This window comes from Oxyura jamaicensis, chromosome 17, assembly GCF_011077185.1.
Source record: "Oxyura jamaicensis isolate SHBP4307 breed ruddy duck chromosome 17, BPBGC_Ojam_1.0, whole genome shotgun sequence".
Lineage (NCBI taxonomy): Eukaryota > Metazoa > Chordata > Aves > Anseriformes > Anatidae > Oxyura > Oxyura jamaicensis.
Genome location: NC_048909.1, coordinates 10,126,958 through 10,152,353, shown reverse-complemented (window position 1 = coordinate 10,152,353; position 25,396 = coordinate 10,126,958). Strand labels below are relative to the sequence as shown.

The following is a 25,396-nucleotide window of genomic DNA, read 5'->3' as shown; positions in this document are numbered from 1 at the left end:
AGTAAAATGCTTCCAAATCTCACTCTAGAACCTGCACCGACGGGTCGCTGCTGTTACGGTGCCAAAGGAAGCTTGTTCTGCAGCGCTATTGCAACCAAGCTCTTTAGAAAAAAGCATCGTAGTTCTGAAGTTCAAAGTTCTGCAATACCAAAACATGCATCTCAGTTGAACTCGTGACATGTTTCACTGCTTCCTACTTCTGCCTTTCTGTTGATCCCGGGCGGGAAGCGGAGCGCTCTCAGCCCAGGCTGAGTATGGAAATGCTTTAGGCAGGCAGCAACAGGTTTGGGGAACTGCCATTCTAATGATGATAGTACGGAGGTGATGTGTCCCAAGCTCCCAGATTTACAGGAGAGGATTAATGCTCTCCAGAATGAGCTACTTCCACATCCATGCTGTTTGTCAGGTCTTCCAGTTCTGGTCAAAGCAGAAGTCTTGCTGTGACTGCAGTTAAACTAAACGCATGCAGTCCTCAGTGTTTTTAAAGTTTGTATCCTGTAGGAAAGTTTGTGAACTTGTTTGTACAGCTCCAGAAGTGACAGCAGTCCTGGCACTGCAAGCTTGGTGTGCAGAGCTTACCGCCTTCACCTAGGCTTGCGTGGGGTGCGAGGGATTCAGGCTGTCCAAACGGGGCAGGAAGTCGTGAACCCTGTTGGTCACAGTCTTTACAGGAAAACTAGAAATGGGTTAAACGAGGAGAAGGCTCCAGAACATGACTCACATTCATGCTACAAGCCTAAGAGGCCAGATGAATCCTCTGAAGGTGCATGTTCCACCGCGTTGGTTGTAATGAGACCTACTTTGGATCCAGGCGATCATTCAAAGTTAAAGGTGTTAGTAGTTGGTCTTGCCTGGGGAGTCCAACAAGCAAGCAGGGCAATGCTAATTTAACTGCCTTTTAGTGAATTTAAAGAATAACAGAGGTGTGTCAAAGGAAGTTTTTTGAGGATTTTACCAAAGCTTTAACATTGATTGTATGTCAAAACACTTTTGTAAAATATCAGTGAGAAGGATCACAACAGAAAATGTCAAGTGTTAATAATACGATGTATTGCTACCAGTGGAATTAGATATAGCTAAGAATACTGCATGCTAGCCCAGCTAGTTCCCTGGTCTTGCCTACTGACCAGAAACCAATTTTACTTAATTAATTAGTGCTTCATGTCACACCTCCTTTAGTTGCTGAACAACTGTAACAGAAGTAATTAAATCTTGTCACTTTTTATTACCTTTGGCCCTGGCTGACTGGCCTGGAAGCTTCCCTTGTAGTGCTTACACAGAACGAATTGGTGCATCACCTTGGGGAAAGCCCAGGTCCCTGGCATCAAACGGGGGGGAGGAGGTAGCTGAAGCACCGGCTGGACGTGCCTTCTCTTCCGCAAGTGGATCGCTTCTGGGGTGCTCTCAGAAGGCTCACAGAATGCGTGTCAGGAATGAGAGCACCCAGTACTGGCTGGCAGATGAATACAATTTTTCCTCAAGTGAGATTGCGTGGCAGCTTCCTCCGAAAATCAAGACCTGGCAGGAGCCCTCAGGTTATGCAGCAGAAGTTGGAGGAGCAGGGGCTGTTTTAGAAGTAAGACTGCTGAGAAGTTGCATGAGTTGACTTCTGCGTGTTGTTTCAATAGAAAACAATTCAGCCACACTGAAATAATAGGAGGAAAGTTTTTGTATGACGTTACAGAGGCAGTGCTAGCTGGATTGTGCATGGATCTGAAATAAAAACCTTAATGTATAACCCCAGCTGTTCATCAGTATCCTTGATAAGGGACAAGGATAGTGTAGCTTCCTCCAGAGCTACACAATACAAGTATTATTTACCTCAGTCTGTTTTAGAATTAGTTTATGTTGGTTCAACAGCTTGAGTGTTCAGAGGATGAGATGATTGTGAGCAGTCTCCTATTTTGCTCATAGGGAGCACTTTTGATTTATAATGAAAAGTTGATAATTGTACTGAAATTTCAGTTGAAATGTACTAGTACATAGGTCAGTAGGCACAGACGATTGGGCTTTAATGAAAAGGAGCTATTTTTCTGCTCAAGGAAAAAGGGTTAATTTGTGTCGGGATGGAAAGGGTGTTCAGGATCTGCTGTTTCAACTTGGGATAGGCTTAACACTAGTCTTTGATCCCCAGATGAAATGTGATGGATTTCAACTGATGCCAGATGTCTCAAACCTAGTGGGAACTCCAATTGTCTGCCACATCTAGAACTCTCCCTTCCAGCACTTTCTTTATACTTTTCAGCATGGTTTGAGAAGAGAGGTTCCTTGATAGGCTCAGCCTTTGCAATCCTCCTTCTTGTTGCTTCCGTGGCGATCGCTGGGCTCTCACACTGTCCGATGCATCCTGCTTTGTTAAAATCAAGCCCCGTGTGCCAAACTGCTCCATTTCATAACGATTTTGTTCTGTCCGGGAAACTTACTGCCACTAGCATCTGTTACTTTTGTCAGGTTAAAGCTAATCTCTGCCCTCTTCTTGTTTGTCAAACAGAGCATTTTCCTTAACGCCAGCCAAGTAAGGCATTGGTCGGTGCGTTCCTGTTGGCACCCAGTGGAACGTAATGGCTGGTGTCTTTTTAGCCCCCACGCTGTCTCACTGCACTCGATAAACCTTGCCTATAACCTGTCCAATGCTTCAGCATAGCCATCTTCTCACCAAGTGGCCTTTATGGAGCATCCTTTGCCTGTGGCTTTTGTGAGGAGTTTAAAGACTGTAATTGTCGGTGCTTGCCTTGGAAAGGCAAGCACATTTTTTAAAGTTTTCTATGTACCTTTATTTTCTGTTGCTACTTCAGACGTTTGCTCTTGAACATGTTATGCTTGAGAAGTTTCATTCACAGTGTTAAGCTACAACAACAAAAAAACAACCAACAAAAGCAAAGCAGCAACCCGTCCCCAAAGTCCAAAGAGTCGCCGCCGCTCTGCTGCGAGAGCCGCTGCAGCTGCCTGGGGAATATTGGGGTTCAGTAGGGGTCGGTGTTCAGTGAGCTTGGGGTCTGCGCGTGAGGGAGACTTGCTACCACTGGCTAGATGGGGTCACACTGGGTAGGAAAGCAGGAAAGGGGGAGTTCTGACTAACTTCTCTTACTAATACACAGTGGCATGCCACTAAAGTAAGCTCTCGATAACGACAAGTGTGTCGGCTCAAGAGGCTACATATGTATGCATGTACCTTCTGTGTGAGCCGAGCTCTTGTAAGGCAGCTGCCCAGGCCTGGTGCGGCACCATGCTCGTTAGCTTCTGTGTACATCCTGGAAATAGAGATCCTTCCTGCTGTCTCAGCCTCGCTTGTCAGTTGTTGGTTTTGCACCGGCGCTCTGTGAACGCTGCGCTTTGGCAACGTTTGTATTTACAAGCTGCAGCGCAGCTCTGTTGTCTTAAGGGTTTGACTGACCCTAATTGCTATGACACATGTAACTAATGATGTTTTGTACTTTCAAGGAGTGCACTAAAAAGGTGATGACATATGAGTTACTGAATAAGGTACTGTGCAACTGGTGCAGGGGAGGTTGTGCAGACCTTATGTAGCACAATAAGCAGCTTTCCTGTGCCCAGGTTTGCTTCCCGTCAGCCTGGCCAGGCTCCAGCGCCGGGGCCGTGCTGCTCGCTGAGGGCTCGGCGGAGAGGAAGGCCGAAGGCTGAACGGTCTCGCAGCTTGAGACAGCCCACGTTGCTCAGCCTTTGATTTCATTTTCATGATTTGTGGCGAACGCGCTGCTATACAGATAGGGATATACACCCGCCCACCTCACGTGTATTGGTGAGGAAATTGTAAAACCTAAATAAATTTTATTGCCCTCTTATTTTTGTTTGCTCTTCAGCCGTGCTCTGATTCACGCTTATTGGGGTCTCTGAACTGCGGCTCCCCGGAGAGCCTCCAGCCTGACGCCTCTCTGGGGCGGCGCGAGGGTCGGGTGCGTGTGCACGTGGGTGCGTTGGGGCGCGCTCCCACGCTGCGGTGCTCTGGGCAATTTCACTCCAGAGTGCTTCCCTTCCTTTGTTTAACCTCTGACCTGTGAAAACAAGAGTTAATCAAAACTTCTAAGGTCGCTAAGAGGAAGGGGAAGTGTTTGGTTACAAATTAAATATGAGCAAGTCATAAGCCATAAATCTGCAGCGGTGCTACCAGTTGTGCTCCTTCGCTGCCGCGGTGCAGGAGTTCGGCTCTCCCGCTCCTGCGGGAAGGGTGTTTTAAGGCTGCCTCGTGGAGTTGCTTTTTGTAAGAGAAAATCCACACCTTTTTTCCTCTCGGCAAATATCTGGAAGGAATTCCAGATAACTATTTCTTGATCCTTTGCAAGGTTAGCTGATCACAGTGGACTGTAAAAGAAAGAGAACTGTTCCACTCCGGAGTGGTAAACTAGTAAGTGATGGAGTCAGTTACTGAAATGCGATAACTTCAGAAGTTAGTGTAGAAGCAGAAGTTAGTTTCCTAAGAAACCCAAAGCCTTCAGGATGAGAGACGTCCTGAATCCTGCCGTGACAAGGAGGGATGTGAAACCGGGAGGTCTCATGGGGGTTGCAGAGGACTTCCTTGGCTCTCAGAGCAGAACTTTCTGTACTGGGACTGCCAGATAACCTTGTGACATCTTGAAGACTGTAGTCTCCTGGGGTTTTTAATAAATATGTTCTGAAAATAAGTATGTATGTAAAAGTGTAACAACATTGTGTCTGAAGAAATCTGAAAGTAAGATGGGTTTCCTAAGGATTCCCTTTCATGTGAAAATCCTGCTGGAACCCTTCAGGGCTGGCAGGTTTTGTTCAGTTGTTTAAGGTGTCTGGTTTACATCCCTATTAAACCAAGTTTTCCATGTGTGTGGATCTCCAAATTCAACTTGACATTCAGATAAGACCAGTGTACTGGTATGTTTTGAATTTCATGTTATTGTTCCTTCTGTTCCTTCTGGAAGGCTAAAAACAAAAAACCAAACCAAAACAAACAACAACAACAAAAAACAAACAACTGAAGTCACAATTCAGTAGTAATAGGGAAATATATCATATATATATATGCTGTCTATTTATTTGTACACACATAACATGTAAAGTAATTAAGGAAAATAATCTTGTCTTCATTCTTTATAGTGCAGTCCACCAAGATACTTTGCTCAGATTTCCACCGAATTCTGTGAAGGATATTGAGTTGTCTAAATGCCCTCAGGACTCTAGGCCATTAACATTTTAAATATATTGAATTTATTTCTAAGGTTCCTTATGCACCCCTTTAGGGCTATTTAAAAGTAGAATGAAGCCCCCACTCTGATTCTAGTACTGTGCCTCCTTGTAGCACTAATACATTTCTCTGCAAGTCATTTGTAATTGGCATGATAAATACGTGGATATTACAGTGGGGCAAGGTGTTAGAGCTCAAATTGATACGCAGTTCATTGTGTGAAATATTGGTTGTGTCACGTGGTTAAAGTCTGTTTATGGCAGCTTTGCAGAAATTCATAAATGCCGGTGGGTTTTTTGCTTCTTTTACCCTATGCTTCCTATGAACCCATACTAAATATTTGGATCTTTTATAAATACATTGATTTGGCAAAACCACTTAGTGTTGGCTGTAGTTTGTTTGTTCATAAACTTTCTACTTGAAACAGCAGCTTTTGTGTTTTTTGGGGTGTTTCTTCTGTTGCTGCTGTCTTGCACCTCTTGAGCAAAAGCCGCATAAATCCCCCTGTGCATTGGGTTGTGCTGAAGTCTGCTTCAAATATCAACTGATTTCCTGAGCAATTAAGCAGAACTTTAAATACGCCTTCCTGAAATAAGTTGAGGTTTTCGTACTGTTAGGGAGCTTTCTGTCATCTTGGTTTTCTGCTTTTTCATCTTTAGACTGTCTTCTGTTAGATAGCTTGCAAGGCTTTGTTTACCAAGTTCTTAATCTCTACTTAGCAGATATGTTTCAAGAGGATTTCTAGTTACTCTTGTAATAGCTTTTAACTCAGCTGAAGTTTATTTAACTAAAGAGAAAGAAAGAAACTTATCTTCTGACTAATCCTTCTTGAATGTTTACGATACATGCCAAGCTTAAATGCTGTTTAAAGTGCTAATTGTCTGTCTTTCTGCTCTATTCTAATACACAGTTTGTAAAGATGCTTAGAGCATATTAATTTAAATGATAATGCTGTCATATAACATGAAAAGTTAAGTTCCTTATCAGCATATTTCGATAAGCTACTTACATTTTACAGTAGCATTTTCGGGCTTCAAACAAATGTTGGTGATGGAGTGCCGTTCACTTTATCTGTCTCCTATATAGCTTCTCACCTCATTTATCACCCGAAGCTGTACAGTTGGGAACCACGGGGCACTCGGTTCTTCAGAGATGTCAGGATGCAGTCATATTTTATACAAACTTTAAATCCTGTCTAACTATATCAAAATAGAATCCATTTGCTTCAGAAGGCATCTGTGATTAGAAGAGGAGGCAGTTTGTGCGTCATGCAAACTTCTTCCTATTCGCCACAGCTGAGGGGAAATTCCTTGCTGGGATTTAGAAAGGAATGGAACAAAGAGCTGTGCCATGAAGAAATGGTTCAAAGTCATACCGAGCATACGGTCGTGAAAAGTAACATCCTAGCTGTCTTATTTTATAGAATGGAAACGTAAAGTAAATGAAAAGGATAGCATTTTCTGCATGTTTGTGTCTTTAAATTTTGTTTCTGTATTAGTTTTATAAGTTGCATGCAAATTTGCTTGGTTTCCATTCCACCTAACTAAGGACTGGGTAAATACAATGATATGTGATGTGGAATTAGATTTGACAACCACAGTTACAGGGTTTTATTTTAAAAAGTCAAAATACTGGTTATGCAATGTAAAAACATAATTATATGTAAAAGAAAATCTGGTAATATCAGGATTCAAAACCAAAACTGCTTATCTTCAGATTGCTAGATCCTCAGGAGCTGTACTGAATACTAGTTATTAATCATCTATTTTGGGAAATGATACAAGTAAAATTGTTCCACCATACGTAACACAGATAAATCTGTCTACTCAAATCTTACAGGTTTAAAAACTTCCATTGGACTACATGTTTGTTATGTATTGGTTGAGAAGAAATTCCTGTGGACTTCCAGCATTGACCTGCCTGACACCAAAGTTTATTTGCAGCCAGTGCTTTATTCTAAGCCTAGTGGCCATAAGTGGCGGGAAACTTGGGGAAAGAGTAATTGCTGATGCTCAGTTCCCAAAATAAAGGGATGCTTCAGCCTTCTGGCTGTCTTCTCCTTCAGACGGAAGGTCCAATGTGGCTTTCCTAACGGATATTTATAAAGTATCATGTCCAATGGATGCTGTTATTGAGGATGCATATATATGTATACGCTACATTTTTATATATATATATATAAAAGCCAGCAATATTGGATTTTTTAACTGAAATATAACAAGTTAAATGTATACATTTTCTTCCTTGTTTTTTGTTTGTTTTTTGTTTTAGTTACCTCCCATGGTTTGAAGTCTTTTATAAGCTGCTCAATGTCTTGGCAGATTATTCAGCAAAAGGACAGGTATTATTCTAAAGTACTAACCCTTCTCTTCCCCACCCCAATATCAAATGAGGGAGAGAGGATAACAAAGAAGCTGTTTTAAGTGGTGCTCAGATCAGAGATGGCTGTGTGAATTAGGAATCTCTGTTGTACAACATAAAAGTCCATATTCAGCCAGGCTGAAATTTTGACAAGTGCCTATGAAAAATAAATATGCTCTTATATGATAACATCTGAGAACGTGACTACGGATCCAACACATGTTCTACCCGCAGCCACCCATACTGCACCAACTTTTGATTACCTGGCCTGTATTCACAAATCACCGTATCCATGCAATTCCCATACTGCGGTGTTCTGTGCAGCTTGGACAGACGGATCTCTTATCCAAGTTTACTTCTCCTGTCCAGAAGCGCAGAACTAGCCATACTGCTGCAAAATGCGTACGCACGTAGCATAATCTAGCCTAGCCCATATAGATGTTGGTTTTATTTTTAAAGCAAAACAAGGTAAAATTCATTTTTGAGACAGTGTAAAAATGTGAACTAAGCTATTAAAATTTGATTCCAGTTTTATAAATGATGCAGGAAAAGCACAAGTGATTGCAACATCTATCCTAATTTCATGTATTTAAAACATTACAAGTATAATCTTCTCAGATTATACTCAGATTATACTATTTTGATTTATTTCTATTTTGCAGTAATAATTGTATTTTTGCATTTGTCAGAATCATTCACATTTGAGGTAGAATCACTTAGGATCGTATCTTCATCTAAAAAGGCTAAATACTTTTGGTTTTATCCTGAGCTAGTGAGTTGTTTTAAAGAACTTGTTTCTGTTTGTAGTCAGATGTGTCAGACCATTCCAACACCTCCAAGTTCTCTAGCCCCCAAATTACAAACACTGTCCTTCCATCTTGGAGTTTAGCTTGCTGTAGCCAGTCGTACTTAGTGTTCCTTTGTTTTTGTTTTGTTTTGCTTTGCTTTGCTTTTTTCTTTTTTCAGGATAATCAAAGGAGCGAGCTCCTTGAGACGCTTCATAAGCTCACCATTCCTGAGCCGGGAACCTCTGTTCATCTTGGAGTGGTAAGTGAAGTGAGAGGGATGTAAAGTAAGGTGTTTAATTTTCATTGCATATCATAATAGAGGAATGTCAAAAGCAATTCTCCTCTTTGGAACTTGGTATACAGATGTTGTTTTCCTGTGAGGACTCAGAGCTGTGAAGTTTCCCTTTTCACATTTGGGGCCCTCTGTTTCCCTTTCCTTAACCTGAAATGTCTTTGAAATGCTATTCTTTGACTGGAGGAAGAGTGTGTGTATTCCCCATGGAAATGTCTCACCATATCATTTGCGACCTGCTAGAGGTCACAGAGCAGCACTGTGACATTTATTGTCCACACTTCTGCAGAACTCTTAGACCTTGCGAGTGTGCAAGGGGGACAAGACTGGAAAGCAGTCTCATACCTGCCATAGCAGCATTTTTAGTATTAACTGTTTATCACATTTTCTTATTCCTTTTACTGCTCTTCCCTCCAGGAAAAAGGCTCACCCAAATAAGGTTTTATTTCATTTTTGTATCTTTTAAGATCACTGGAAGAATAGAGGTGGGATTTTATTGATGGGATTGTGTTTTGCAGTTAGTCTGTTGTTGTTTTTTTTATTATTTTTATTCAAATTAATTTTTGCACAATAACCTGATGTTCCAGGTTGTCGTGGAAAAACACTTGGAAAAAGTACATTGCTGCAGTTGCCAATCAATCATTTAGAGTTCATGTGAAACTAGAGGTGTGTGTAGCCACAGTTCTCTTCTCCCTCTCCCATTTCCTTTACTCCTTCTTCTAAAGTATTTTTTGGCAACTAGCAGCTTACTCTCATCACTTCACCCCGTAATGTCAGTTGACAGGTAACAGTTGTTTGGCCTTGCTAGGTCACCAGCTGGCAGCAGAAATGTCCCAGCCCTTTGGAGGCTGGCTGTTTTATGAACAGTGTTTCTGTCTGACCAAGGGGAAGAGCTGTCTTGAAAGCCGAAGATCATTTGGGATATTTCAGTTCTTTCATACCAGTGGTTTCAAGGAATGCCGCTGGTCTCCCCTTGCCCCAGACATTTCATGGGCAATGAAGCAAGAAAGGATATCGAGAAGCAGCCAAGGGACTGTTTGCTGTGGTATCTTAATGCATTTTATTTTGGCTGTTTGCAAGCCTGTTTTGTGATTGTGATGAGGCCACTGTTTGTGATGTAGTTGTGTATTCTCTTGCTGTGTCCTTTCATTGCATCTTCCTGGCCAAAGTAAAACAATAATATATCAAAAAGCAAAAGTTCATGTTTATACATAAGGTGTCTTTCAGGTTATAGACTGACTGTTCACAAAGCTCTGAAATGTATGAGATGTATATAAAAGAAAATTGTGCCAACTCTGGACCTGTGCCAAGACTGTAACAGTCTTTAAAGTTTCAGCAAGTAATTAATAAATAGTACTAAGACAAATTGTGAAAATCTTGAACATAATGTGAGTTGCATAAACATCAGTTTACGGAAACGCATTAGTTACATGCTTTCTTTGCCTTTCCCAGTGCCATAACCAAGAATCATGTAAGTTGTGGGTTACCAGAATGGGTTGGTAACAAATGTTCTATCACTTTTACTTAGCTGAGCAACTACTATTACTGCTCTTACTAATACGAAGCGATAAATTTAGATTGCTTTTGACAGTATCAAAATAATCACTGTCTGCTCTTCTTTTATAGCACTCCTACTTTACTGTGCCTGATATCAGAGAGCTTCCTAGTATACCTGAAAATGTGAGTACTGTAGAGGAGCAGGCACTTTGCCATTTCTTTTTAATATCAGCAGTAAAATAAATTACTAGCATTACCTCTGTTTGGCCTGGTAATACATTGTATTCTGTAAAATATTGCTGGTTGTTGAAGTAGATTTTAAGTGGCTAATTTATACTAAGTAGTGTGTCTGGGGGAGAATTGTGTTTCCAACTGCAGAAGTACATGAGTAAAAGGCCTCTTGAAGTACATTGTAACAGAGGAGAGGAGTTTTTAATATTTGACATTCAAATTAAGCAAAGATATCAAATGACCAAATTTGACCCATGACTGGGAAATTGACAGAATAATTATCTTAAGCTGTAAGTCAAGGTAGTTATACAAAAAATATGAAGCCATTTATTATTATCACTATAATTACTACCTCCATAATTTCTTGGTCATAATAAGTGAGAAAATTTAAATTATGCATCTGTAGTTTTAGCCTGCTCAAAATTTGCAAAGAACATGGGTTTGGTAACTGTCTGTATGTGAAGATATTGTGGTGTTTCAAAAAAATTTCAGAGAAAAATGATGGTGTTAATTTGCATGACAGATAGCTCTTTACAATAAGTCTATGAAATATTCGTCAAAATAATCCCAAGGCAGTTTTGGTTACCATTCATGTGCGTACTACATGAGTCCTCCTTTATAGAAAAATGTAGAATTTGGATAGAAAGGAATTTAATCCCTGTATCAAGAAGATGATGAGACTAAGTTGAATGATTTCACATTTATAATTTTTATCTTCTGCATCCAGACTCAAGTTCTGTTCTATACTTTTTGACCTCATGCTGTTTCCATAGCCTCGTTGGCTTTCTTGATATGTTATAAGCTGAAATTAAAAAAGGAATTTGGAAAGCAACTATTGTGACCTGTTAGAACATACTGGTTTGAAATAATTTTTATTTAAAAAATGTTTCAGAACAATATTTCATTGTTGTTTATTTATTTATTTGTTTTATTGAAGTAGTCTTATTAAAATCAATCAAGGATATAATATAGATACTCAGTATCTTCAGTGGAAGAATTCAGTGTTTCAAACATCTATATTACTAATAATTAGGGAGGAACAAATACCTTCTTCAAGATGCTGTCATAATTCAGATATTGTATATCCTTACTTAAACCATTTTGTATTGATTCAGAGGAACATGTAGGTTTATAGGCTCTTCTGCTGCTTCAAAGCTATGTTATTAGCTGGAGCTGCTCAGGCTGTCATTCTTTCTTCGTGTTAACATCTTCCTTCTGTATCATATTTATACCACAGCATTCAAAAGTTTGTATTTGTGATTTAAAGTTGAAACTTATTAAGGACGAAATACTAATTGATAAATTGATATGGACAAAAAAAAACAAGCAACCAACCAACAGATGTGCTAGTCATACAGTGAGACCATTCTGAAAGAATGACATAGGAGACCAGTAAATACAGTCTGTTAGGTAGTTTTCTGAAAATGTTAAACATACCTGTTCATTTAGGGCCGCTTTTTCCGAGACTTCTTAAGCATCACAAAACTGTCTTGTATGCTTTTCAGCATGCCTCAGATTTCTAACCAGATGATAGGCCTGTGGGAAGACAGTGCTGGCATTTGTTTCTCTTAGATATTCTTTAATATGCTCCTGCCATGTCTCTTAGCCAATTTTCTATGTCTGACATCTCAGTTTTCTTGCTTGAGTATTTTGAGGTCTGTCTTAACACCATAAACCTCAGTTTATGGCATGAAGGAAAGAAAGAAAGAAAAGGGAAGCATCAAGACATTATTTCTCATTTGTGGGTGATTTGTATAGCAGATTATACTTGGGGCTTTTTATTTTTGTTTAAAAATGTTGCTGCTAGCTTTTCTGTGTTGTAGACTTTTCATGCTGACATGTATCCTCTCAGTAAACTCAATAGATGTGGGTTTTGCTCTAAGGCACTTTATTTTCCTAGAAATACGATACAATAGAGGTAATTCCAGAGTTAGTTCCTGAATCTAAACCAACTATCAATCTAGTGTATTCTCTGTCCTAATCCAGACATGGTTACTTGTTTATAGGGCTAATATTTTACATTAATCTCTTTTATGCTAATATCTCAAACTGTAACAGTTTTTTGTTTTTTTTTTTGATAAGTCTCAAATCACCTGGAGAGTAAGAATGAAGTTCATTTCCAGTTTACAGGCTGGTAAATTAGAGGGCAAAGAGAAATGAGCTAGTAAGGGTAGGTAACCAGTGACAGGGTTTAAAAGTAGGTCTTCTGGCTTGTGCCTTCTTTAACTGATACAGAGCAGCTTAATAACATACACACTGCATAGTGAAGGCTTCACAAAGTATAGCTGTATTTATGCTCTGATGTTCTGCTCGTGATGTTCGCTCTATATTCAAAGGTATGAGTCAGCTTCCCAAAACATTTGAGCAGGAGACGTGATGAATGCTCATGAATCAAAGGCTGTTATAAAAGCAGAGGCCTTGGGCCAGAAGGAGTTGAAACCCTTTGAAAGCTGAATGTTCAGCCTTCATGGGAAGGAGTGCCATGTGATGCTAAAAAGCGTCCTCTTTGAATCATTGAGTGGTGCTGATGTGCCTCAGAGAGAACGTGACTGTTTCACTGTAGGTATCCCTTGCCCTGATGTCACTGTGAAGGATGGACTCTCAGCAGCGTCTGGGGTGAACCAGGGCACCTCTGGGAATAGAACTGGAAGAACATTTCATTCAGATAGCACACAGCTATACCCATATTTGCACACCCTAGGTTAAAAAGATAGGGCTCATTGTAAGAAAGAAAAATATTAAAAATCAAATCCATTGGTCTAACTCTTGTTGCAGTTAATCATCTTCTTTACATATTTAAATATCACGTAATTCATTATGAGAATTTTATCTGTCCATTAATGTAACTTTCATGTAGAATTGCAGCATATGATGTAATAGTACAAGGATATTAAATGAGCATAAATCTCCATGGATTTTAATCAATTGGCCTGCTTTGTTCAAAATTCTACATATCGGTAATTACATTTGAAAACCCATATTTAGCAAGTTTTGGTATACATACTGAAGTTGGATGTAATGATGAATGGAGACCTGCAGAGAGCTCTATTTGGAATGTTAACGTGCTTGTTGCAGTTATCTGAATTTGTGTCAGACCAATGTGTTTCACGAGCCACAAAACATTTAGCATAGACACTTTGATGTAACAGCTACGCATTCACTTTTTCAAAACATTTAAGTTATATATTTGTAAATGCATTGTGACTTCAGAAAGATCTTGAGTTCAGTGCAGGAAATACAGTGCAAGTGTGTAAATTTCGCAGCTGTATGTGTCTTATTTTGGAATTAACAGGTACATTAGCAGTCTGAGATGACCATAGAATCATAGAATGGTTTGGGCTGGAAGGGACCTTAAAGATCATCTAATTCCAACCCCCTGCTGTGGGCAGGGACACCTTCCACTAGAGCAGGTTGCTCAAAGCCCCATCCAACCTGGCCTTGAACACTTCCAGGGATGATGAAATATTCCTGGTGGTGATGTTATGGTTTATATTCTTTTCATTCCAGCTCTTATTTCACGCTGCCTATTTTTTCGCTCATTATGATGTATATTTTTTGATGCCAGTTTTCCTTATTTTGTCCCTTAACTTTTTCATTTATATATTTACACCGTTTTCTAAAGTGTGTTTTCTTCATTAGTTTGGTCTCTGGAACAGCTGCATGGCACTATAGAAGTATGTTGACTGCATAACAAATGACCTAATCCTTGTTAGATTTTGCATGTGTAATATTTCAAAGTAAATAAATTTCTAAATAAGATCAGGGATTTCCAGTGAGAGGATGGAGAAGGAAACCTGTCTCCTTCTAATGACTTGTCCTAATAAGAAATTTACTGAAGTCATGTAAGTGCCTTTCAACAGCAGCCTAAAATACTTGTAGTGTAATACACATTCTTACTATGTTCGAGCTTCCCTCTTCCTTTGCAGAGGAGAGAGCTCATTCTTTTGTTCCTTCAGTGAAAAGTTCTTTGTTAGATGAGAGAGGAAGAGAAGAATATTTTTAATCTCGGAAGTCAATGTGCATGTGTATTTACTGGTACTAAATAGCAAATGATCAAATAGACGATTGATCTAGAAATTAACTTGCAAAGGAACAGAAGGGAATTTTGTAGCCATTCCTTCTGAATTTTGAGAGGAGTGGGGATTACCGGTTCCCGTATTTTATTATGAAAATCCCACTCTACTCTCGCAAGAAAGGTTTAAATCCTAGACACAAAATACACAACAATTATATTGCAAATTGGAACACTTTCATTTGTATTTATTTAACTCATTCATGGTTTTGTCACTTACGAGACATGTCTTTCAAAATACATGTGTAAGTCCCAATTTCATCTTCAAAGATGACAGCTTTCTTATAAATAAAACTTAGAGCTAACACGTGAATTTCCTTAGTATCAATATATTACCATGCAGCCCACATGCTTCGCAGGTGTTGTTGGCAAATTTCTGAGAGCAGAGAAGAGTAAAGCCTTATAAATCTTTCCATCTGAAAGTACGTTTCTGTGTCAAAGCCACTTCCAGTAAACTTGAAAGAATAATTGCAAATCCATTCCCTGTGTCTGTTTTCCCTCTCGCTAGTCAATACTTTTGCCTTATAAACACGTACACACACATGCATGTCTACTTCTTTGGGCAGAATGTAGAGATAAAGTGCTCCTTTTGTCATGCCCTTAATTTGGGTGGCATCAGAGGGAGTTCAGTGCTACTTGAAAATTCTTTTATTCACACTATTTGCAGTAATTGTGTCGTCATGCACTGTGTTTTGGCGTCGTGGAAAGATGGGTGAGAGGGGGAAGAAGAAACGTAGAGAAGACAGCTTATGTTTAGACAAAAATATCATGCTAATCAGCACAGATGGGATGAGAAATACAGAAAAAGTACATGATAGTTTAATAGGTTTTTGGCAAAATGTGTTGGCTGTTGTTTTTTTTTTTTTTTTTTTTTGTTCTTTTTTCTTTTTGAATATACCTGTCTGGTGCTATTGGTCTTCTGTAACAAACCTGAATGATTGTTTTGTATTGTTTAAAGCTAACTGTAATGAGTTTATTTTTTACCCATCTAGATACTGGTACAAAAGTCTTCCAAATACAATGCTTAATTTTTCTTTAGCTCTTTGTGTTTGGATGGCAAGCTGTGGAACATATTTCTGCACAGTATGAAGCATCTTGGCAGACTTCTCAGGCCAAGTATTGGTGGTTTTAGAGTTATCTTTGGATCTGTCAAAAGTGCTAATGGGCTTTGTTGAGCTTCTTTAAGTTTCTAAATCATATTTGCTTTTTGCTTTTCTGCGCTTTTTTATTTAACGATGATTAAGATTGCGCTTGAATTCATGACTAATCCAGTTTTGCTCTCACATGTGCTTTTTGTATAAGGCTGTCTTTATCATATAGCAACCCTTTCGTACCCATAAGCTACTTGGAAACAAATTCCTTAATTCAGCATTTTTGGGATGTGTTAACATTCCCACCACCAGTGCCCTCTTTAATTTCTGTGTTTTAAGAAGTGAAAATACCCTCTGTAAACAAAAGACCTTTGTGTGTCTTGCACTGTGAGGCAGAAAAGCCCCTTATTTAGGAGAACAAGGTACGTTTTGGTCAGGTTATCTACCTTGTAGCTTCCTAGTGTTGTTGGTAAAGATTTTAGGATTGCATTCCTAAGTATTTATTCTGCTAGTTCTTAGAAAACACCTTAATTCTTTAGAAAATAACACCGATTCGTGCCACTGCAGTGTGTGCACAGGGTTATTATGTTGACAATGATGCATGGGTAGCATTGCTGGCTGATGGGAAGGTGCATGGGATGAAGTGGCCAGAGTCTTGTGCAGTTTGCTTTCCTTCTTTTGTGTTTTTTGAATTACAGTCACTTTCAGTAATTTTTACATAGGTACTTTTTACTGTTTCTGAGCAGCAAAAACACAGTAGAAGAAACCTGTGCTGCTCAGGAAGTGTGTGTGTAAATTTTTAGTAGCCTTTGTTGCTTGTGTCCTGGTCTTTCTGTCTGTGCCTTAGAGGCAGTTTTATACGCCAACTGTGTTCACAATATTCTTGTGCTGCGATTATTTCTATACTATGTAAGCATATTGGTCACTCAGGTAAAAATGGATGTCTGAATGCTGAGTGTACAAAATGAGGAGATCAGATGACCTGTGTAACTGTTCTTAGCGTGTGTTACGTGCCAGTGTGTATTTCCTGTGACTGGAATTGTTCTGGCGTAGACTGGGCTTAGATTGTTTTCCTTAATGAACTCGAATTTGCCATATTAGCGATGTCCTACTGGAACAAGAGTTTTGTACCTCGTCAGGTGCCTTTGAAGTTTCTGTAGAAGTGACAGAACATAGTTTTACTCTGACAAGTATCTTGTATTTTAGAAGCTGTGTATGAAACATCATCAGCTTTATTAATCCAAGACCCAGCCCCAAAAGTTAGGGGAAAGAAACCGCAGTTAAAAATTGCTCTGACACAAGATGAGCTACTGTGTGCATAGCCACTTAATAAATGTAGCAGAACAAGAGGAGACCTGCTTTTGTTTGTTTGTTTTAAAGACACTTGTTTTTGTAATACCATGAATCAAAAATTATTTTCTCTCTCTTCCTAGAGAAACCTGACAGAGTATTTTGTAGCAGTTGATGTCAACAACATGCTGCATCTCTACGCCAGTATGCTGTATGAACGCCGCATCCTCATTTGTTGTAGTAAGCTCAGCACTGTAAGTAAACTGCGGAATAATTTCTTCTATGCGAAGTACTTTTTTTAGAATGATGGTTGTACGCAGGCAATAACTTGAAATATCTAGAATGTGAAGAACAATGGATATAACTTCCCACTAAAATATAGTATTCAAGATGGTCTTCCTATACAAATAAACACACAGAAACTTGTGAGAAATCCTTTGCTTGGTGAAGGACTTGGTAGCAGAGATGAAGCTCTGCTTTTATATTTAAATATAACCATTATCATTAGTATCTATATAATTAAACTTATTGGCATGAAGGGTCTAGAATTCTAGGAAAAGATACCTAAGCATATACTGATGTGCCTCTAGCCATTCAGAATACTAGAATTTATTTTTTTAAGAAAAAAATATTTTTAATGTATAAAAGCAATAAATGCATGAATGTACTTGGCCTGTGAAAAGAGGCCAGAGGTGCTGAGAAGTCTCTGTCCTCGGAGATATTTAAAATCTGACTGAGCAATGCCCTTAGCAAACAGCTCCAGTTGATGATGCTTTGAGCAGGGCAGTTGGGGTCAGATTTGATGATCTCCAGGGCCCCTTCCAACCTCAGCTATGTGACCTCAGCTCAGTTCTGTGGTTCTAGGTGATGACTTTGCTGAACTTCGGTTGGCTTCTAACATTAAAACGAGAAAGGTTTTTTTGATCCAGTATTCCCTGGAGGGGTGTTGGTGCATAAATGTACTAATATTTATGGCATTGCGAAGTCCCTTTTTCGTAATTTACTTGACAGAAAAAAAAAGAACAAGTGATACTGTCAGATGGATGTTCTAGTGACCTTCTGTGGTCACTAGAGTGTGGTCACTAGAGCCCAAGGAGTGGGCTAAAATACATTGACAACACATGATTTTTTGTTGCAGTTTTGTTTGATAAAGTTTAGTCTTAATGCTGTTTAGACTCCATCAAGGATCTCAGAGATAAAAGATACTGAACACTCTAGAGTGCTCTCTTCTAAAAATGACTGCACATCAAAACCAAGCACAAGCTTGATTTAGTTCAAAGTTTTGTGTTATGCATTTGAAGGTTTATCAGTCAATAATATTGTGATTTTCTTTATAAAAGAAAATGTTAAGTTTTCATTCTGTTTGCTCTGTTAATGGGTATTGATTGCTTTCCTTTATAAAGGATAACCATAAGATGGTTTCTAGTGCTATGGACTAAGTACTTGAATGGTCCTTTCTAAAATACAAGCTTCCATGTCCATTTTATGTGGTATTACCTAGCCTCTTACTGTTTGACCATGACCTACTTTGTATTTGAGATTTAAAACTGCTTTATGGAATTGTAAATACTATGGAAGGCAAAAATTAAAAGGTGTAAGAAGAATCTGTTGATACAGGGTGGAAAAGGGAAAGGGTAAGACTTTGTACTAAATATGAGAATAAATATTACAATATAATTTTGAAAAGTAGTTAAAACTGTGTGAGTTAGAGTAATCCCTGGGACCTATTAATAATTATTAAATGCTTACAATTAATCCCACATGTAAATGTGTTCTAGGTCCTCCCTGCTAAAACAAATAAAATGTAAAGAAGTGTTTATTTCAGAAAAGTAAAAAGTGGAAAGAATAGTAACTTATCAAAGAAGAGGAAAGAGAACGGTTATCCAAAGTATTTCAAAATGTGTGGTTGGTTGGTTTAATCTCTCTCTTTGTGACAGAGCCTGGGAAGAAGAATTACTTACCTGTCACTTTGCCTTTCTTAATGAGCCGTTTCACAAGTAGGGTTGTGTTTTCTTTCCTATCTTTCTGCTTTTCCTCTTCCTTTTGCCTCTGTCCAAGATAAAAGCATGTCTCGTTCTTCGGTAGGGAGGGGTATTCATACTGTGTGTTCTTATCTTACAACTTTATATATAAACTGCTCCAAGATTGGAGTGACAGTGTAAGACAGGTTTGAAGTGTTGGGCCAGAGCCAGCGATTCCTTGCCTGCACGCTCTGCTCTGCATGTTCCAGCAGTAGGAACAAGCTGCATTATTTTATTTCAAACTGTGCTCAGCGGAAGCCAAGACCTTGTAACTGGAAACGTACCAAACTGAGAATTCTCAAAGTGGAGGGAGGGTGGTGTGGTGGCGAGAGGGGGTGGTTTCTTTGTGGTTTTGGTTTGCCTTTTTTTTTTTTTTGGGGGGGGGGGGGGGTGTTGTTTTTTGTTTTTTAACAAAAAAGTGGAAGGGACCTACATGCAGTTAATTTCATTTTGAGAGACATAGCACACTTAAGGCTTAAATGTAATATTAAGTAGAAGAGGGAAAGCTAAGCAGTCTTGAGTAGAAAAGTCTTTTATGGTAGGATGCATTCTGTGCTATCGTAAATCAAATGAAATTCAAATTTTGATTTGAAGTGTCCTTAAGATGGCCATTTAAATAAGATTTAGAGGTAACCGACTCTGTATTTATTAGCTACTTTATGAACCATATGTACCGAGCCCATGGAAGATTTTTTGCTGTTTTCTTGGATTTTTTTTTTTTTCTACAGAAGGAAACTCAAGTCATTTCTCAAAATGTTAAAGCAATTACTTTAAATACACACACACAAAAAGTACTCTGTGATCTAACTACTCATGAAAAGCCAAATGTGAATCAGAATGCATAAAACAACTGTTTGGCAAAAGACCACCTGCAGCTGGGACTGTGCAGTTGCAGAAATGAGACAGAAGAACTTTCCTTTCGTCCTGTATTCTCTCTCCCTTCATCATTTGCCTGTGCAGCCCCGTCTCAGGAAGGAATGCGGACTGTGTGTCATAAGGGCAGCACCAGGTTGCTTCTCATCAGAGAAAGGTGGTATACATGCGGCCCGATGACTTAAAAACCTTAAATTTTGAATTGATATCTTGTTTCTGTTAGACTGCATCTTACTGAGGTGATTTTCTTTACATAATTTTTATATTTTTTAAGTATTAGTACAAAGCAAAAAATACCATTCTGTCATGAATGGTCTTTTGTTCTTGGGCATTGAGAGGTTGCTATTTCACTTCTTCCATGTCACAGAATGTACTAATACACAACCTCTTCTTTCCTGATTGGTTTCTGACATGTCTGAAGGCTCGGAGGAAAGGAAATTGTGGTTCTTAAGAAAATACAACATACAATCAATAACATTGACTAAACATCCTTGTGATGCAATCTAGCTAAAAGCCTGCTAAAAGCCTGCACTGTTCTTGTTCTGCAGCAGGCTTACAACTGCTGTTCTAGAGGTACCAATTCTTCCTTCCCAAGAGCTCCGTTGCTGCCCCTACAACCCGCTGCCAGCATTGGTTTTCGCCTTCATACACAGTTTTTACAACAGCTCTGCTTTCACTGTTTAATTCTTGTGTAACTCAGTCTCCAGCTTTTTGTTGTGTTTCTAGCCCTGAGTAATGCAGAATGATCTTACGCACACTCGAGAGGTGGCAATTGGTTTTCCAGTATATATGGCACATCTGTAGCCACGTACTGCATCTGTAACACTATGCAGTGTCTGTGTGTAAGTACAACGTAGAATACACTGGGAAAAAGTCTATTGTGATTCAACATCAGTTTATAACTCTTCTATTGATGACAAAACTCCATTGATTAATTTGGTCAAATGAGGCTTTTAAAGTATTCAAGATAAAACTGCAAAAAGTGAATCAGTGTCTTAAATAGCTCTCTTTTGCATTCTCTAGCAACAGCTGCAGGAAGCTGAGGTAGTGGAACTGATCTTATTTCAAAATGCTGGATTCCTACAGTTTTGACAGTTGGGCACTTCTCAGGCTGCCTTATTATTAAGTGCTTGTTTTCTATACGGCAATCACTAATCAGGTGAGGTCTTGAGCAAATATGCTATTTCTTTTTTTATGAGCCCTTACCTTGGCAGAGTTGAAGGACAGTAGTGGTGCTTACCCATGGTAGTATGCTAATTGAATTCATGCCAGATAGCAAGGTGGGAGTACATCTCAAAAATAAGTGACAGGTTCTGCTCAGATGTCTGTCATGTTGAGCTTTATGTCTGTTTAATCCTTTCTTTCTGAGTTTTAAAACCAATGGAAGGGGGTTTGGAAAGGGCCTCTTTGGATTCCTGAGTGCAGTTCTCTACAGCAGCAACTGTGTTATATAATAATGCCAGGAAATAATCCTTTTGATCCTACAGAAGCAATTCTTAAGTAAGATTTAAATTTTTAAGGAGGGTTGGGTGGTGTTTTTTTTTAGACATCTTTTTGATTTGGAGAAGGGAAACTGAAAGCGTATAGGATTTAGGAATATAGAGAAAAACTACATTGGGAAAGTAATCATTTTTTCTGCAAATTTTGGGACTAGGCTATACCTTTCATCTAATCTGTGAGGAAGGAGCATCTTCTCTAGCAGGAATAATATAAGGATTAGTTGAACCATAATGGGATAGAGATAAATCTTTAGCATAAATATAGAATAAATTCAAGATTTTGTGGTTTCTAAACCATGCCTGAATTATTCTAACATCCTGACATTTACATCCCATATGTACATGTATGAACGTATGTAATGTTCACCTGCTAATGAAGAAGAAGCACTGAACTGGTACTTGTTCAGATGTTCAAGTACTTGCAGGACCCTGTCTACTTCTGAAGGTACTTTTTCCTTAGGATTATGGTTCAAAACTAATACCAATTCTTGCATTTTCTTATTTATGGAGGCACATTGTCAGCGCTGGGATGCACTGTTAATTCAATCAGTGCTAAGGAAAGGAGTGGCTGTGTAGCGTCCAGTGTTTGAAACTGCATGAGAAAGCATATTGTTAGATGAAGAAATTACTGCTGCAGTTAAGATTTGACATTGGAAAGCTATTAAAAAGGTTGGAAACAAATCATTTTCAGACCCTTTTGAAGGTAGTGAAGAAGGCTTTTATTATTGGAATTATCCATTTGATAATTAACAGAATAAATTAACTGGGAATTAACAGATTTCTGTAATGTTATTAAATGACACCTTGGTGAAGCTGCTCAATTCCAAACATGAGGAGAGAGTAATAAAGGACTCAACAAATGATTATGTAATTTTAATATGAATGACATTATAAATGGTGCTGTTAATCTGAGGTTCATTTGAGAATATTTCAGTCAAATGGGAGTAGTGGGATGCTTTTTTCATTGACTTTCAAAGAATTGAACAGACGATATTATTTCAGATTGCTTAACACTTGAAAATGCATAGAAATTAATGGCCAATATCGTAGTTACTAATAGTTCCACTGGAACCAAAAGTGCTTTCAAGGGAAACAAAAATTAAAATCTAAAGGACATTAAAAGTGTCAGACAAGACTGTGCCTCCAGATTTCATCAGTAGTTCTTGAGAGTTTAATGCAATTGTAGCAGTGCTTAAGTGGGTATTTATCTTAATACAGATGAATTTGTGCAGATGAACGTCACTAATTCAAGAAAATGATTGTCAGAATTATCTATAGTTCAGTTTGGTAGAGGCTGTAGGCAAAGAAATGGACGTAACAGACAAGACAGAAACCAGGAATGCACGCAGATTTTGTTTGGAGTCCTGGTAAGTGAGACAGACATACAGCAAGTGAGCAGCTTTCTATGTAGAGAGGCATCATTACTCCACACCAACATGCAAGTACAGAAGTCTGAAGAAAAGAAGATCAAAATAGTTTTTGGAAGAAGAAACAAAAAAAGATAATCATCATAAGAGTAAGGTGTAATTTTAGAAATTTCTGTTCGGGTTTGAAAGTTGGGTGTGATAGCATACTCCCTTGAAGAAGCTACAATTCTTGGAGCTATGTTTCTATGAAAAAACGGGAACGTGTCACAAAGACTAGAACTAGTGAATGCATAAACAAAGTCCATTAGGAAAGAATAAATAAGACCTTTGCAAAAGAAATCCTTGCATCAAATCTTAAAAATCTTTTACAATCTAGGTTCCTAATCAGTGAGTAGGTAGTGAGATTAGAACTCAAAAACATCATCAGACAGAGAAATTATTTGTGTATTTTAGCCACAGTAATATTAAATATTCAAATATATCTTGGGTAGGAACTAGGTAGAGCTTAAACTTCTGGCTTTTCAATGCAGCAAGGGTGTGTTTATATCTGAAATTTTAGTCCTGGTTTGACGTTTGGCATACTGGGTGTTGGGTTCTGAACGATTTGAAATGATCTGTGTCTATTTTGAGCTGTAAATTGCAAAATCTATTTCTGTTCATTTTTATAGTCACTTTTCTGCTTTAGAAAAACTCCCACTTGTGAAGCTTATACCTCACCCTCGTTCTTATCTGAACACTGGAGAGAACCGCAGTAATTCTCCCCCCAAAATCTGTGTGTCTCAGTGCATTCTCATTGCTTATCCAGATCTGTATTGTTCAGAGGCTAAAATAAGACAAAATGTGTGTCTGTCTTCATTTTTTTTTTTTGCCTAATGACCTGAGTTTTAATCAGAAAACTGGGTTCTGTTACTTACAGAAATTGCATTGGAATTACATAAAGGCTTTGCCGTTGAGCGTAAGCCAAACCAGATCCAGAGCGTGTAGCCGGTTTTCCTTGTCATGGAGCTTTAAGAGACTGTATTAGTGCACACCTTTGCATAAGCTTTTATAACATTTGGAGTAATAATGATTAGCTCATCTAGACTATGAAATTCAGTACTAATAAGCTGCTTTTGGATCATCTGCTTTTGGATCTAACTGCATCGAGGAGCAATGTCACAACTTGTCTTTGCTCAGTTACATCTCTCTGCAACTTCAGGCCACCCCAGTGATCTCATTTCTTTAGAGTTTGTCATTTGGGTATTTGTAAGCAGTGTTCCCCCTCTCCTATTGTCCAGACAAGTAATAACTGCTTGTTTCATCTTTTATCTGTACCTTGAAATAACTGTTAGGTTTCCATTGAGTTTTGTTTTCAAATTAAGTTTTAACAAGTGAGACACGTTGTAGTACTTGCACCGAGAACCATTTGAGATTAAAAGAGACTTAAAACTGCAAAACGCTGTCAGGATGGATGTGATTGCTTATCTCCTCTTTGTCTTTTAGTTAGTGTCTATTTGTATGCTACAATTCATTTTTTATTTTATGCTTTCTCAAGTGTATGTGTTCATACCCTCTTCTTAGCTCATTTTGACTATAGTTTCAGTAGAGATTTATTTATTGAGGATTATCACCATTTTCATTTTAGTATCCTCAGTGAATATGACAAATATCCTGCTTATCTTCTTTCCAAAATTATTAATTATGGCTTGAAATGGGATTGAGACCCAATTTCCTCCAAAGCACTGTGAAGATTCTCCCCATGGGTAGACTAACACTTGTGTTTGCTATTTGTGATCTTTTTAACTCTGTACCTGCTGATGTCAAAACTATTCTTAATGAGTTTTTAAAAATATAACTGAGAAAATCAGTGGATCAAATGATTGGTGAAGGGCAATTAGATATAAATATCTTCTAAATAATGAAAATGTAATCATTTAATTTGGTGTGATATATTCTTAAGAAATGCATGTCAATGGTATTGTACCTTCCTGAGCTCAAATATTTTCCAGGTTGTGTTATAATTTCAGTTCATCTTTATGATGCTTAATGGATGGTAATTGCAAGGATCTTTTTTTTCCCCCTTTACTATCTTTTTCTTCATTGTGTGTTTTCATTCCCGTGTTTACATTGCTTTATAGAACACTGGGTGTTCTTTTCAGGTTTTGTTTGTTGAATGAATCATGTTCTCAGCTGTTTAACTAAGTCAGTCAAATGACAGCCAGTCATGCTTTACCTACCCAATCCCCTTTTTAAGGGGAACACTGGATATTGTGTAATAAAGCATGTTGATATAAGAGCAGAATTGATTTTTTTTTTCTTACAGCCTTACTTTTTTAAGCTTGGTTTTTGTCTTATTTTATTATCTTCTTTTAATATGTGTTTTTCAGTTAACTGCCTGCATTCATGGGTCTGCAGCTATGCTCTACCCGATGTTCTGGCAACATGTTTACATCCCTGTTCTGCCCCCACATCTATTGGACTACTGTTGGTAAGGCTATATATATATGTGTGTGTGTGTGTATAAAATTTAGACAGTTTTAATGTTTCTATATTGCAAGATTTAAGTCCTCTTATGATGCAACTTCTAGTCTAAAAATATATGTATATATTAAGTAAACAGTGAACATAGTAAGTCAAAAAATATATTTTCCTGGCATTAGGTAATTGTATATCAGTATGCTGAAATACATTGATGTGAGTGGTTACTATGAAATGCTGCAACTTAGATATTTTATACTTATAATCTGTTTTTAGCATATTTATGTTAAATCTTAAAATAAGAATTAAGACTCTAGCAGTAAAAGATACAGTGGAGAAGTTACTTTAATTTTTCTGCTTTCCTGAATTTCTGTTGGGGATGGG

The 25,396-nt window shown here is 38.3% G+C and overlaps 1 protein-coding gene across 7 annotated transcripts in view; it reads left to right on the top strand.

Annotated features, from left to right (window-relative positions):
- DENND1A (DENN domain containing 1A) overlaps positions 1 to 25,396 on the top strand; it is a 191,094-nt gene that overhangs the window by 68,701 nt on the left and 96,997 nt on the right. For all 7 annotated transcript variants that reach the window (XR_004754946.1, XM_035341489.1, XM_035341487.1 and 4 more), the window contains 5 exons: positions 7,445 to 7,514; positions 8,501 to 8,581; positions 10,241 to 10,294; positions 16,939 to 17,049; positions 24,922 to 25,022. Coding sequence is in view for 6 of the 7 variants with exons in the window: in XM_035341489.1 (XP_035197380.1) it covers positions 7,445 to 7,514; positions 8,501 to 8,581; positions 10,241 to 10,294; positions 16,939 to 17,049; positions 24,922 to 25,022 (417 nt within the window). In the remaining variant the exon portion in view is untranslated. The remainder of the gene's footprint in view (positions 1 to 7,444; positions 7,515 to 8,500; positions 8,582 to 10,240; positions 10,295 to 16,938; positions 17,050 to 24,921; positions 25,023 to 25,396) is intronic.